The 16,576-nt window shown below is 35.5% G+C and overlaps 2 protein-coding genes across 3 annotated transcripts in view; one reads left to right on the plus strand and one right to left on the minus strand.

The window, feature by feature from the left end:
- The window catches only part of LOC120351647, a 36,681-nt gene extending 23,786 nt beyond the window's left edge, over positions 1–12,895 (minus strand). The window contains exon 1 of the mRNA XM_039429557.1: positions 12,664–12,895. Within this exon, the coding sequence (XP_039285491.1) occupies positions 12,664–12,895 (232 nt within the window). The remainder of the gene's footprint in view (positions 1–12,663) is intronic.
- Positions 12,694–16,576, plus strand: part of LOC111046165 (43 kDa receptor-associated protein of the synapse homolog) — a 147,704-nt gene continuing 143,821 nt past the window's right edge. For both annotated transcript variants that reach the window (XM_039428899.1, XM_039428900.1), the window contains exon 1: positions 12,694–12,856. The gene's annotated coding sequence lies outside the window, so the exon portion shown is untranslated. The remainder of the gene's footprint in view (positions 12,857–16,576) is intronic.

Below are 16,576 nucleotides of genomic sequence, written 5' to 3' on the forward strand. Positions count from 1 at the left end.
TATTACATCTTAGAAAGTTTCTCATCAACTGGGACTGAAATATAATAGTCTACTACCTTTGCTTGAGGATTTTATTCTGTTTCCCGATAGTTCATCTCTATCTACCCTGAATTATCGACTGATGGTCTCGGCTAATATTTTCTCCCTGTTTAGAATGAAATTAAGTTTTCTCCACAAATTTACAGGATACATTGCCAAGAGGTACCAAATAAACATAGACAAAATTGTGATAAACTCAAGTAAATAATTGTAATTCACTGAGTCAATAGTTTGATAAGACAAGAACTGGTGCCATGTATTTTTGAAATAAACTTTCTTGACTATCTTTATTTCTATTTTAATTTACTCTTCCTTCCTCTACTATCAGCATTGTTTGCATCAATTGGAACATTGATATAATGAAATTGCAATACAAACTAGCCTGAATATGTCAGTTGACAAGAGGAAGGGAACAGTGTCAGTCAAACTGATTCTTGTAAGTATACTTGTAATCCTTACTTGGTGAGTTGGTGGATTATACGAAGTGTTTCCAGATGCTTCGGCACATCGGAGAAGCTATTAACAGGGAGTTTAACATTCACTGTCGTAGACTAAAGTGCAAAACACCCTTGGAAATTATCCTTGTCGAGAGGATGTGAGTGGCTTTACATTTATCCGTCAAATGTATCCCTGAGGCTTAGCGTGGCATGATTTGCATATTGCAAGCTCACAGGATCACCAGACTCCTCGGCGTCTTGTCATCGTCTACGGCCGCATTTGCATTCATCTTCGCAAGATGAGCAACGATCAACTTCGGAAACAAGCCAACTTACAAAAAATCAACAGTGTTTGCTCAACTTTTACTTGGTGGCATCTCGAACATCCTGTTGTGAATTGTTGCGTTAAAATACGAAGAATGCGGGATCACGAACTTTGAAAGCAACTACAGCATCAAACTTTTTCAACAACTCTTTTTTATTTTTACTCCTGGAAAACCGTTTTACTTGGTTATTGAAATCTCTAGGATAGATTTATTAATTATACAAGTATAAAATGATTGATACATTATAATTTTCAATGACATCATTTACATAACAAATTCCGTTACAAAGTTGAATTACAAATCATTGAATACACTACTGTTTGCTTGAGAATATTCTTGTCTGCAAACAGGAGTGAAATACATTCAGCTCAGCTAAAAATGCTTATGAAAAAACTTAAACAAAAATACTTATCTGGATTAGATAAAATTATATCAATTTATTCCACACACATGCACACACCATCGAGAAATCATAACAATTATAAGATAGTAAAAAATTGAAACAAGTGACTGTCAACATGAACAATTCGTCCAAGAATGAAAATAGCTCATTAATCTCAACCGGAGAATAATCCATCAACCATAAGTGTAATTTTGATACATTGTCCTCACATCGTTCATGTTTGGAATGGATTACTCAAAATTAAAGCTTGGTGATTTTGTTATTGATTTATCGCACGATTTACTTTTAATCGTATTGCCATAGATACAGCTCATAGAAATAAGCTCACAGCTTTACCGAGTCATTACTCAATTTCATGACTCTCACAATTCAAATTATTGAAAAAAAACAGTTTTGTTTGATTGGAATGGAATTTCATTGAACATCCCACTTTAAAGCTGAAGATGTGAGTTTATATTCATGAAGATCAAATTTCTCACTAAGGTATATCAGACTGTTATAGTGTTCTCAATAAATGGGTTAGCGAATGAAAGAGTGAACTGAGTTTTAGAACTATCAACATCCAAAAATCTAGCAATGAGGAGGAAGCAGCTCCATTGAACTCCGTGGAATGTGTGTGTGGTTTCTTTGAAAGTTTCACGGAAAGTGGTGATGTGGAAAGCATCTTCCATTAGTTAGCACAGACAACACTGGCAGTAAGTGACTAGTAAACTGAGAAGTTGTAATGTGCGGGTTTACTCGCATTGCGAACAACACTCCACTGCGCCATTCGACGTATCAAACCGATTTATCACTGTAATTGCCATCCCAGGCAACACGAAACGATCTGTGGATAGCAGTAATCACAATTAATGGCCACCGAATTCTCGTGCCCTTGTTTATAATGATAATGTATTTTATGCAAACATTTACTAAAATTTCTATGTGCATCCATAGTAAGAGTATTCCATGTAAGAGTATGACTCGTATGAGATATGATTCAAGTTTATTAGCAGACAAATGATATGAATTTTTGAATAAATTGACACAGAAATAATGTTGGGTGGGTAAAGTTAGTGTTGTTACCACTTATATGTAGGTAGTAAACTTGAAACCAAACAATGAAACATACTTCCTTGTCTTATCCTTGAAGGAGGGAGGTGACTACTACAATTGATTCCATCAATTTTTCTGACAACGATGGTAATATTATTTGTTTTCTCCAAAGAGCTTGCTTTGCTTAGGAATCTGGAGCTCGTACCTTGAGTGTTATATCCTGGGTACTGGGTTTGATTCCCTGAAATTTTTAGGAATCTTGGAAATTTCTGTGATGTCATCTACCATATCGGCCTTGCATAAAACAATTCATTGATTTTGTAGCAGACAAAATATTTTAAATCTTACTAGATTTTAATCTAAGACTAGATTATTTCAAATCTTAAAATGCATCACATATATATAGCAATCAATAAAATCACATATATTTTCATAAATTCAAAATTCAATACATTATTAGATTCATAGAGAATTTAGGACGATTGAACCAATAAATGCTATATATTATAATCAATATGCTATTTGGGTAGTTGAGAAGTTGATATTGTGGTAATTATTCATATTGAATGAAAAAGACTAAGAAATTGTCAAAAACCACAGATTTATTGATAGGCCTACTTAGAAACTGAGTTTATCAGAGATTGACAATACTGTAATAGCCGAAACCGGTTTTTCTAAGTATCAATAAATCTGTGGTTTTTGACAATTTATCAGTCTTTTTCATTCAATAATCAATATGCTATCGAATATGATAACACTTCTCACTCATGTCCTAACATCGACAACAGAGATAGTAGCTAGAAGGGAAATCGATAACAGCTATTTCTCAAAAATATTAGTGCTCGGACAAATATTGTTGTGTACTGTGTAGTGGCATAAATAAATATTGTCTTTGATATCCATGTTGGCATACTCACATGAAGTTTATTTATATTGTCTATGGTAGTAACGTTCATCGTTTTTCCTCCCAGATATTTTCTCGTCGACATTATTTTCATTTACAGTAGTCTTCAGGGGATGCTAATTCGAATCTTCGTTAACCAATTATGAATTGAATTCCAATCCAATCTGATCTAATAGTTTGATAATACTCTAATATATGAAACGTAGCTGTAATATTTATCCACATTCAACTAGTGATTCCGATGACTTTAGCAATAATATTAATAACAATAATTGTAATGGAATTGTAATAATAAGTTGATTGAAAAACCAATTCTCAATGTGTTAACACTTGTACTAGAACGGAATACCCCGTGAAGAATGAAACAATGCTGGAATAATAAGATAGGCGACATAAGATCAACGAAAGATTCAAATTAAATGGGAAGTTTCAAGTCTTTAAATTTAAATATTAAATTGCATCATTAAGATAGATTATCTACATACGAACTTCGCATTCAAGAACCAGTAAAGTTGTGACTTGTTCGCTCAGAATAGTATGTTATTCTATAAAGGGATGATCCTCTCTCCAAAAATCATCACCAGTCATATATAATTGAAGCATTCGTTGTTTGTCAATCCCATCAAAATACATGTATCTTCGAAATCGGCAATTTGGTCATTTGGTGGGAATTAGCGATGCCATTGAGGGCTTACCCTTGTAAGTTTGATGCATTTGAGCTAGGTGGATTGGTCGAAAGACATGGATATCTTAGAATAAAAATTGAAACGAGAGATACTTTTCTGATGGATACACTATAAATAAACCAGAGTCAGACAAGATGGGGATAGTTAAAATTCATAACATAATGAGAAGACAAGTATATTATGCTGCAGAAAGTACCAGAGGAAACAGTTCATCATTGATGATGATCATGAACCAAGAGCTCATTTTGCGCCATAGAAATGAATTACATGCTACAAACAATAAACGACAACACTGGGTGTGCACAGTTTTAGCCCATTGTATTACTCCGGCGCTAAATAGCTTTCTGTGTAACCAGTATGTAAGCCGTGTTTCACTGTGTTGCAGAGTAGAACTGGGCCACTACATGATTTTCTCCACTAAACTGGAACAAAAATACGGCATGCAATTGATCTCAACTACTACTAATACTACAGCAGTCGTACACTGCAGCTTATTTGGGATAGCTCTGTTGGGTTTTTGCATTCTACGCGCTTTGTTTGTTTGCTACAATAAAAAAGTAACGGGGAAGATGCAAATTACAAAACCGTTTTTTCAGATTCGCTAGCCAGAGCAATCTATTCAATTATCTTCGGCACAGAATAAATCATTCCACCTATGGGAGTGGAGCGGGTAGACAATACTAATGTTCCATGATACAGTCCGATGCTAAATCAAAATGCTCCACCAAACCTCCGTAGCAATACTGTATCCTACACTTGGACTCGAATCGGAATTCAGTGTCCGATAGAATATTCCACTCCCAGAGACGAGATTTCCTTTTACTGTAATGCATCAACGTTTATATGCTGATAAGCTTGGATGGTTTTGAATATTTTTCTTTGAATATCTTCCACTTTTTGTTAAAACATCTCTCTGAATTCTGATTTTTCCAAGTATAAACTAGAACTCATTCTCTGAATCCTATATTTAGATTTTTGCCCACAGTTGACTCTACTCACTCCTTAAAATTAAAAAACCAATAATCAGTTTTTTTAACGAGATTTTAGTTTGAATACTAAAACAGTCTGAGAACGTTCCGAAAGAGTAAGGTCGTATTTGAATCCATCTACTGGAAAACTTGAGGACTCAATTATTCCATTACCATTTTTTATCAGTTGAATATAACTTCAGGAGATTTCAAAGATGAGGTATCGATAGTAAAATTACTTTCTTCTGTCATCTTTATCTATACTGGAATAATCAATAATTTAATTTTTTTGATGAGTATAGAAAGATTTTATCTGATATTCATCCTTGCGAGTGGCTTTGCTCCATGCTGTTTAGAAATGATCTCAGGGTAGATATGTGGATTGTTTGTGAATAATAGATGTGATCCAAAGATGGCACAAATTGTCATGGATAACAGAAATATGAACAATATGAAATGGAAAGAAGGAATTTAAGATACTTCTGGAGAAGGATAAAAATTCCATTAGATATACATTATAAACTATATTAAATAATATAGATCTCAACTTGAAACATGAAATTGGAGTGATATTATACAACATCATTAATAAGCTGGTTTGAGAGTATGAAAAAAATGCTTTTCTGTAATTGAAAACCCAGTATAGTCAGTATATTCATAGAGAAAAGATAGCAAAAGCAGTTATTATGCTATATTTTTACAGTCCACTACAAAGATCCAATGTGAACAACTATATAGAGTACCTTTTGTTGTAGGCTTTGAAATGAAGGAGGCCTCACGTAACAAAGATTCATGCGTGGAAGTCTCTTGACATGGCTAATTCTCGAGCATCAGTATCATGTGGCATCTGACAATGATGGGAATGCAGAGTCCATGAAGGAGATGCCATAAGGGGCTTGGCTAGATCAGTGCCAAATCCAGGCCGGGTTTGGCCGTTACCCAAAACGCGTCTTGAATATTTCGTGCGTGCTTAACGTACTTTTGTTGAGGAGCAGCTCGAGAATCAAAATGGGAAGACGATATCTTGAGTACGCCACTAATGGTCGATATCGTCTTGTCAAGCCGGTGACTACGCCTGTCTACGATGTTTAGCATGTTTAGCTCTCCAGCTAAGAACCATCTACGCCATACCACCACGCTACATCTTGCCTCCAACGATGTCGGATAAAGCATGTAAGCAAGTCAGATGTAATGTGACTACACTGAACTTGTTGGAGTAATAGAGCACATCTTGTTCCAACATACGTTAATAAAGCATACTGGATACATTATATTTGACAATTTACATTTATGTAAAGTGCATTTATAAAGTCAAGAGTATCAGTTAAAATAAATTGCTGTGTATAGTTCCCAAAAAATAGGTGGTTGGACTTGAACAGATTCGGGATTGAATTGTGAAATAAATTGTGAATTGAATGAATGGTGCTCTCATTATATTCGTGAGGTCAATGAACAATCATTTCGAACAACAAACAATATTGAATTATATTTTATATAGCATAGGTAACACATGCAATTCATTAGTTCCTTGACAAATACTTGTACCCCCTGGATGATAAATATCAAATATAATGAAAAGTATGGAAGCACTTTAAAGCCATGAGTGATAGAGCTTCACATAAAAACCAATTGACCACTTCCTTATATTTTTTTACTCTTGCTAATGCTTTCTAGAAGCACGGCTCCCAGTATTACACATTCATGCAGGGCGCTGGCTTTAAGGACACTTACAACGAGAAATAATTAAAGAGGGTTGTAAATTGCCTAGGGCACGTCCTTCATCAAGTTGCTAATGCCAACTGGAGCGAATGTGGAACGAAGCACGTAGGCCAGTCATATTTCAGTTCCATATCTCATTTTTACCTGCTTCAAAGCGCCATACTTACTGGTTAGAGCACTGGTACTCACAGATGCGGCATCTGAATAGCTGATTATCTTGGAAATTCATATCATCCGCGATAAAAAAAATCCAATATTTATTTATTTAATCATTCAGAATTAAACAACTTACAGAAAAGTACCACAGGCTTATAAGCCCGAAACGGTTCCAATTCTAATTTATACAACAGTCCAAATGTAGCTAGGTTATGTGTCACTTAAGATTCATCAATTACACAAAAATCATTCTTAAATTAAAATAATACTTATAAATTAAATTGAATCAATCATAATCAATTAGAAAATTCCAAACTATAGTGAAGAATGAGGAAAATTTCAATCGACTGGATCAATAGCAGAATTAAAATTACATGAGCTCACTTCGTTAGCACCTCTTAAATCATCACTATTCAAATCTAAGAATTTCCAGAGAAATAGTAGAATACTATAGAAGAAATAGTCTCTTATATGAGCTAATAATTATGACGGTCATCATAATTTGTTCCATAAATAGAAATCCAAAGCCATTCCATTTTTTACTGGAGATGTATCAATTTTACCCTATTCGCAAAAATGAACTTCCTCAACACGCTTCTTTAGAACATGAACGAGCAGGGAGGATATTTTTTGTTTGTGTTCAAACGACTCTCTCTCACACATAGGCAAGTTTCCTAGTCAAGAGTACGAAAATATCATATGCTTGTTTTTCTGTTTAGCTGAATTTCAGTTATTGATTTGAATTCCAAACCATGCTTCTAGGTTTTATACACTACAATCATGCTCTCATAATGTAATTATACTTCAATAAATATTGTAGAGTTCGGGATCAATTAAGGTCGAATTCGACTGAGAGACGATCTGGAAATTGAACAGTACTCGCTTTTGAAAGAGAATTCAATCAACACGGTGTAAGTGAAATTTAAAGGAAAAATGAGATGCTAAGAGAAATTGAACTTTTTAATTGAATGTAACTTGCTCTTCAATAGCAGTTGGGAATATTGATTGAATGAAAACCACAAAAAAAGGTTCAGAGAACTTTTTACACAAGAATTTGAGTCTTTTTACGATGAACACTTGCCTTTTAGCATCGTTATGAAAATGAAGAGAACCATCATGAATTAAAATGAGCCTCTCATCAAGGTGAACAGTCATTTAGTGCTCAATAATAAACTCAGCATTCTTTAATCGCTTTCCAGTGGGATATAATAAGCCGCTATCAAAACCAGACGAGACTTTTCAACACTAGGCTGTTAATTAGATTTTCTTTTGGGAGTCGTTTGGCCAGACAACGTAAAATCTACAGCTGATGAAAGCATCTCTTCGGCTGCTGAATTTCAAAGCAGACCAGAACCAAAACTGCCTGTGAGCTCAGTAAAGCCGTTGAATGTGTATGTGAATTCTGTACTACAACGGTAAAATCTAATGGCTGCGCCCAGGACTTACATTAAAACTACCGCCGTCACAGCTCCCTGTAGTCTCTGGACTCTTTAAAACACATCTCACTCGCTCTCTGACTCTCTTTTCATCTTCAAACCTATCTCTTTCTCTTTCCTTCCTATATTCTCTCATAACTATAACCTCACTCGGGATTATTCTCTACAGAGTAGACTGTTTTGTTTTTGAACTTTGAAAGCATGTGCACGCAGAGTGAATATTTAAAATCCATGAATATAGAAACGACATCAACACTCTGTGACTGTTGTGGTTTAACCGTTTCGGAAACCTCAGTCAATTATGAATCCTGTGATTCTTGGATGGTTTACCATCGATAGCAGTGGACCCTATGACGAATTCTATGAAACAACGTGGTTACCTCAAAATTGTCGGGATCAATACATGATTGGAAAGATAATTAATGGTGTTGAATTTTCCCCCAATTTTGATTACTCAAATGGAGTGCTGAAAAGGTCCTAAATGTTGAAGTCTGTGAATGTGAGAGGAGAGTGGGCTACACTGACATGTGGAGTGGAATGCTACACAAGCTTTGAGAAGTCTTAATAGCTCCTTTAAAAGGTAGTCGGAAACTCTCTTCCTTGCCCAGTAATTAGCGAGTTGCCTCTCATCCAATAGCGTTCTGTTTGATCCCTTCCTGTGACGTCACACTGTAGTACGACTTTGGACACTAGAACCTGCATCTATATGATCTATTTGCACCACCAATTCGAGTCCCGTATCTATTTATTCAGGTAACATGCAATTGCGTACACGATATACATGTATATTTGTTGATTCACGTGTGGATTGAGTCGTTTGGTTCATTTATAGTTGATGTCCTAATCATAGAATTCTCCTCCTTTGGATCATTTGAAATTATGGGAAATATCATTGCCAAGAAATCTAGGTCAATTACATTAACTACTATTAATAGTCACGGAGAACATTCAAGATACACAAAAGATCGTTATAAAGTATTGAATCTCATGAAGCTGTTCCTTTCTGGAAAGTCGTTGTGTCGTTTTTGAGTCAAACATAACCTATTTTTGGACAATTTCTATCTCAATCAGGAAAAGGAACAGTTTTGGGCTTTAAGCCTGTTGTTCCTTTCCCAATCATTCATAGTTGGTAATGATATTGTATCTATCGATGTTTATTAATAAATAAATGAATAAACAATTGAATGATTTACCTTTATTAGATTCAGTAGAACTAACTATCATTCCATCTTGATTGAAGCCTGAATTGGCGCCAATTCTAAATTATAAATAGCAATCTCACAGGTCACATAGACATAATATTCGTTTTCTGTACTCAAAACGCTATACTTGAAGGTGCTTCAAGTGCGTCGTCCGGCCTTTGTAGCTATATGGAGAACCATGTCTGTCTTCTGTAATCCGAAAGACTATGGATTCAGATACTCACAGGCCACTTGTATGTAGAGGCTGAGTAGGAGTTTCAATTAACAATGGGTGACTTTGAAACGAGAACGCAATTGAATTCATTGCCACTTGTTCTGGTAACCATCCTGCCAATTTCAAATGCTTTGTCATCAAACGAATGAGTCGATTGCTTAAATAATTGAATGGGATTGGTTCAGTAGCGATGATCCTAGTTTGTCCAACTCCCTATCATGCCGTATTTTAGCTTTTGCTCAATCCGTTGATGAGAAGGGAATCAGAGGAGATATTTGCACAGATGAAAATAACAGTGCAATAATAAATATTGATGAATATGAATGTACACGCATATTTGTATTGATTGAGCTTGCATAGTTTAATAATTCATTTCATACACAAAATAAACATACATGAGCAGATGAGCTCTGTATAAAAGCTTTTGTTTTGACTGCACATATCATGATAAATAATAATAATATCGTGTGACCTCGCTGGCTCAGATCTGGTGTCTGTATAAAAATAGGAATATTCATATTCAAATGCACTGAAGAATTCCTGGGATTGACAACCATTGATCATTGAGGATCATAACTTTTTGTTCCAATAATATGTTCAAAGCAAATCAAGTTTTATTCAATGACATAATATTACTAACATAGCTAATTGGATTACACAGTTCATATTGCAGACCATTAAATATAATACAGTCTGGTTTCATGCAAGTCTCTCCTCAGTTTTTCTATGAGCAAGAAGTGAAAACTTTAGAAGTGAATATTTCAAAGTAAATCGTAAGGTTCATAAGCTTAGACGTCATCAAGTCAATAAATAATCATATTTGAGTGGTTGTTGGGGCGAAATATGTCGTGATGAATGTACAATGAATGAATGAATTAATTAATCCTACTATAAAAAGTTCGAGATTGTAGGATTTTTTTCTTAATCGTTACGAAAATTGCTGATAATTTGAGACCTGGGCAAGCCTGATAACTCGATAATCTATTCATTTTTGGTGTTTAAAATCTGACCAAAGTCTACAGAAATAGTCACGTGATGTGTGGAGGCTTGAAAGTAGAGAAAAAACAATTCTTATCATCACGTTATGAGCTGGAGACCCGTTTTTCGGAAACGGGGAGAAAAAAGCAGAGTGTCCCTAAGGGCATCAAGGCCCGGATACTCCATTATATACTCTGACCTATATTGTAGACGTAATAGGTTGCAGCTTGAATCTTGTATCCAAGATGAATGTTGTTAGGATTAAGCGAAGTGGAGACAACTCGATGAGTTCATGCCGTGCGTTGGGAGGAAATTCGTTTCAAAGTATCATCTTCTTTTTTCATGAACGTTCGGGTTAAATTACATTATATCGAGCATTCAATCTCTTGTCCTATGATAATACGTGCTGTATAGAATCGCATCTTGAACTCAAACTTAAACCTAAAAGCTCCAAATTCCTAATACTTCTCACATACTCCATGGACATAATAAAATGTTCATGAAACACCAGCTTCCATTATCCTTTAATTTAGGTTTCTAAGGAGTCAAACTTGAAGCTTAATCAAGATTCAGTCAATCCTTATATTTGTATCATGTTTTCGGAATAATTGATCATGGTATAGATTCTACAATAGAATTGAAATATTACGCAGACACTATCTACTGATCAATGTATGCTCAATATCAGCTCGATATCATCCTGAACCACAAATCGGGTCACGTAGAATACTATATTGACATTTCATTAGTGGAGACTATTGTCAAGCTCTGATTGTTTATTGGACAGTATTCCATGACAATAATTCTGCATACGTCTACAACAATGATACCTTTAAAATAGAGCGTAGAATAATTCAACATACAATCACTCTTACATAATACTGTAGTGTGTGTGTGACATATAGTTTGCAGTTGACACTACAATATTGACATCCGCTTATAGTGGAATCGTTTGTTGCCATGGGAGAAAAGCAACTCGATAGCATGAGTTTTCCTACTATCACACACAAAAGAGAAGGAATTCTTTTGTCTCTGTTACTCTGTTGATAATCGAGTTTGCTATGCCAAGAGCTTTGTAGAAAAATACATTTCAATATGTATATTTTCAGTTGCAACGATGAACTGATCCAAGTATCTGGTTCTATGTACGAGAAGCTACAAATAGAATCTGCGAAGAGTAGACATGATTTGAAAACAACATTGTTATTTGAAACACGATTTTATAGGAGGATTAATTTTTTGTACGACAACATTGGAGACATTTTCTTCAATGCAGATTATCAACAATCAAAAACATCTATGGAAATCTCAAGAGTACTGTCTCAGCCAAGCAAACTATGGCTGCCTAGCAAGCAATAGCAGGAACCAATCAGAACTATTCATGGAGCTGGTTTAACATAGTTGAAAAAAATGTCAAGAACTGTTCATAAACATCACCTTAGCTGGGACATAAACTATTTCTGATCTATGTCCGTTTCAGTAAAAAAATTCTTTCAATGATTTTCAATGGGACTATTACCATTCACCATGGTCAAGCCAGTACTAGGGAGTCGATTCAATGAGATATTCCTATTAGAACTGCAGGAAAGAATATCTCCACTGAACTGGACAAGGACTTCGATAACGTTACGTAGGACAGCTTTACAGTGGAACATAGTAAATGATTATGGAATGGTGAAATAAAGGTTTGAATGTGGCATTGCTTGGTGATGAAGCCAGTATGAATCGCCCCATTAAAACCCATGGCAGGAATATTTTTACTGAGCCGTACATGGATTTTGATACTGTTATGTGGGAATCCAGCTTTTTAGTGGAACATTGTAAGTGAATATGAAATGGTGGAATGGAGGTTTCAAAGAGGCATTGCTCGGTGACGATTGGAGCTGAGGGAAGAAGAAGGTATGGATAGCCAATTTAAGCTGATGAGCCAGACATGGATTTTGATACCAGTATGTGGGAATCCAGATTTTTAGAGGAACATAGTAAGTGAATATGAAATAAAGGTTTGAAAGTGGCATTGGTTGGTGACGAGGAAGCAAGTAGGCGCCCGATGCTGTCACAATGGCCAAGGCGCGTGCGTCAACTCTCTCTCACCCTCACCACACCTCTCTCTCACCCTCACCACACCTCTCTCTCACCCTCACCTCACCTCTCGCTCACCCTTCGCACCCTGCCAAGCGTAGAGCAGCTCTCTGCTTTGCTCGGCACCTCGACACTCTGGACCGCCGGCGACGCGGCAACGGAACGCTTGCCTGCAGTAGGCCGTCGAATTCCAGTCTGTGCGGGTCAGTTCATCAATCCGCCCCCTCTCTTCACCACTCCACGTTTGACTGTCAACTGTTGACACTTCAAGGTAAGAAGTTACCATCACGCGCTGCATGTCTGTCTCCATCATCGGCAACAAGTTGAAAGTTCCTCTTTTCGGTAGAAAGTTGTCAAAGTTCACGCGCAAAGTATCAAAAGTCAAGAAACTTTCCCGGAACCATCGCTGATAAAAAATTCAGTTCAATGGAAAGGTTGCAAGTAATTCAAAGTTTGACAACTTACTGATACTATAGATTTCTTCTGAATCGGTGACAAGTTTGGAAGCGATCAACAGTAAAGTTTTAAATAAACATATCAAGTTCATGAAGATCAAAATAATAATGTTTTAAATTATTGTAGTTACTCTACATAATGCAATAATTATTGTAAGGAATCTCTACAATAATTCCTTCAAAATATGAAACTTCTCTTGAACCAGAGTGAATTCATTGGACTGATTCAATCAGGGAAAACTGAGGAGAGATAGTGACATTCTATACTCTACATTAGAGTGAGCAATAATATCATGGGTCCCTTACATAAGCTCTCTTGTCTTTCCTAGTACAGTATAGTGATCTATTGAGATACTCACACAAGTTCTCATAATTTTTTCAAAAGTATAGTTGCGATTATAGTGATTGAGAGTATTTCTCAAATTCTCAAGGCATAATATCAACAATTCACTTTATAATCAGTGATTTTCAACGCATTTGAAGATTAAAGGCATAATCCATAGTTGAGAAATCATGAGCACTTGAACTACATAATCCCTTCAAAAAATTCTCACTGAGAGTATTTCAGGAATGAGTTTTTGAGAAGTAATTTCAATTTTCATGGTTTTTCCATTTTTTGAGCAGTTGAACAGTATTGTCACTGTCAGGGATGGACGAGAGAATCACGATGATTTTTTTCTGGAATTATTTTAAAATGATGATAATTTATTTAATGTCCATTTTAGGAATGTATTCTTTCTGTTGCGAGAATGGATGTTAACCTGGAAGAAATGCAGAAATGTGAATATACTAATATGTAAAAATATTACATATGTGAATTCGAAGATCATTTAAAGGTACCACCGCTTCGGAGAATTACCATAATGGCCTTTGAATGATGGTATTATTACCATAATGATACAAGTATTGGGAAATAGATTGAAAAAACTTTCAATTGCTCACTATAACTTTTCAGTGAATCTTAATCCATTCTATTTTTATTTGTTTTGAATTTCTGTAGTTGTTTGAGATTAGATCAGACCTGAATAGATCATTCTCATTTTAGCCCCAAATCTCTCACTCCTGAATTTATCTTGCTATTTTTTCTATAAATATGGGATATATCGAGATTTTCCAATGTATTCCAGAATCTCATCATGATTAACTGTCATTTATGCTCTCTTATGAGGTATTCGGCTTGTCTACAAAGTTTATGTTAATCTATCGCCAATTATCTACTTCGCCCTCTTATTGATATATGAATTGAAACCAGATTCATGGTCGAGTCGAAAATGAGTATTGTTTTCAATTCATTGTTGAGTTATTTACGAATTCTGCTAGGAATGGTAAATATCTTGACATAATGTATAATACTATCTTGTAGTCTTTCACTTGATATTTTTTCTCTTTGCGTTAGTTTCTCACCTAAGTGACTTTATTCTCCGTATTCTTAAAAACTTTGGATGATCAATCTTCTAACTCAGAACAATATTGGAATGTTGGAAGATGCCATCGGACTGAACTACCTACGAAACTAATTAGCTGATTGCTTTGAGTTCGTTTGCATGCCTTATAATGGATTGAGAAGTTCGATGAAGAACTCCAAACTTCTGATAATTAAAACAGTTCGATAACCTTCCTCTCTTGGTGCAAGAAGGTAGTTTATCGCTTTCCGAACTCTTTTATTTATGAGTTCAAAATATCCAATAAATTATTCGATTTGGAAATTCCACTAGATGTAATTTATTCCTCGAATTTATTTCTTCCCCTACCTATTTTCCAGTCTTTCAGCATTAATCACGCAATTTGAACTCCTTGATATTTCATAGAAAACTTCACTTGTTGTTTTTGAATTTTATCGATTTCACACTCACTAGAACTCTTGGAAATCTATCTGATTATTCTCCCTCTCTCTACTCTCTTCTTCTGGTCTTCTCACTTTTCAACCTTTTCCCGTTTCCTTGGACGAGGAAGTTTACCTTTCGCCTACTTCCTTCTTATCTCGCTCACATCTTCCCACTCTCTCCTGAGGTGAATCCTTCGAGAGAGCTTTTCAGTCTTAATTGCACCTAAAATAAAATGGATTCCGCCAATTTCCTTCAACTCACTCCCTCTCCTGCTCTCTTATTCTGTGTGATTGCATAATAATTCCATCTTTTAGCAGTCTCTAGTTTGCTGAAAAATCGAGTCTGAGGTTAATTAAAAGTTTGGACCCTTGAAACTTGAATCTCAACCTCAAAGTTCATTCGAGGTAGCTTTGAAGATAATTTTTATCTCTAGAAGATCTCGGTGAATTCGATTGAGTGTACACTTATTTCAAGAACATCTTGAAAGAAACTTTGGGTTGACGGGCTGGATGAGGATCAAAAATTCTCAGCTATTCCAGAAATTTGAAATGAAGAGAATCCTAATGGAAGATTGCTCTTTGTGGAGAAAGAAGAATTATATTTATCTTTTATAATTTACCAAAATTGGACTGGGCTGAAAGCAAAGAACGTAGACTGGAGGAGAAGATAAATAGCTGGGACGGACAGAAGCAAAAAATTAAAGACTGTAGGGAACACGCCATTCGTGAGCGACAAAAAATGAATGAGAAAGAGTTTTGAGAAAGAATTGGATAGAAAGAGAGAAAGGGGAATGATGCTGTGGAATAATTCACGAGCCTTGCTCAAGGGGATATCCTTGTTGCTTGTTATTAATTAAAGTTCTTCAAGCAGTAGAAAAGATGACTGCTCCATGTTTGCTTAGTTCTGAAAGTTTTAGATGGTCCTGATTCTTTTCACAATGATCTATTGAACTTGATTCAGTGCATTACTCTTATATTATGGAGTATGAAGAGAGGTTTGTGACAATATTCACGTCATTTTCATTTGTGAATCTATGTGTGGCTGCTAATTTATTAAAAAGTTTTACATTTTGACGCTATGAATGAAAAGATGCCGCTAGGACTCTAAACTTACGCGAGGGTGAGAGATGATGATAATAATAGTGTTGAATTGAGAATGTATTGAGTGTACAAACCATTGTCTCTTGAATGGTCGTAATTGAGTTAGGTCTAAAGGTCTACGGTCTAGGTCTACAGGTCTAATTTAAGGTCTATGGACACGATGAATTCATCTATTCAACATGAGAAACAAGCACCCACTTTTGGACAAGATTGTATTTTTTATTCTCTTATATACAAATCATTGGAACAGTTTACAACCAGGCAATGAGACTGTGTTTTCTGTATTTTTTCTACATCTTTATTTTTCACAATTAGATTCAATGTGAATGTAATGAGTCAAGCTTCTCACACTTTTCAAGTTATTTGATGAAAGAAACTCACTTGATGTGCACAGCAATTCTTTGAGTTTTTCGTTTCTATTCCCAAAGTACAGCTTGAAACGGCAGAAATTCCTCGAAAACTTGATACAAGAAAATGTTGTAGTGTGTGGGTACATGCGCGTGTTGTAGATAATGTATCAGAAAAGGGCGAATGGGTGCGCGAGCTATATGAGACGTGTTTCAAGTAAATTAATTGCGCAGAACAAGCACCAAGCCAAGACTGTGTCTAA

Source organism: Nilaparvata lugens, chromosome 5 (assembly GCF_014356525.2).
Source record: "Nilaparvata lugens isolate BPH chromosome 5, ASM1435652v1, whole genome shotgun sequence".
NCBI lineage: Eukaryota > Metazoa > Arthropoda > Insecta > Hemiptera > Delphacidae > Nilaparvata > Nilaparvata lugens.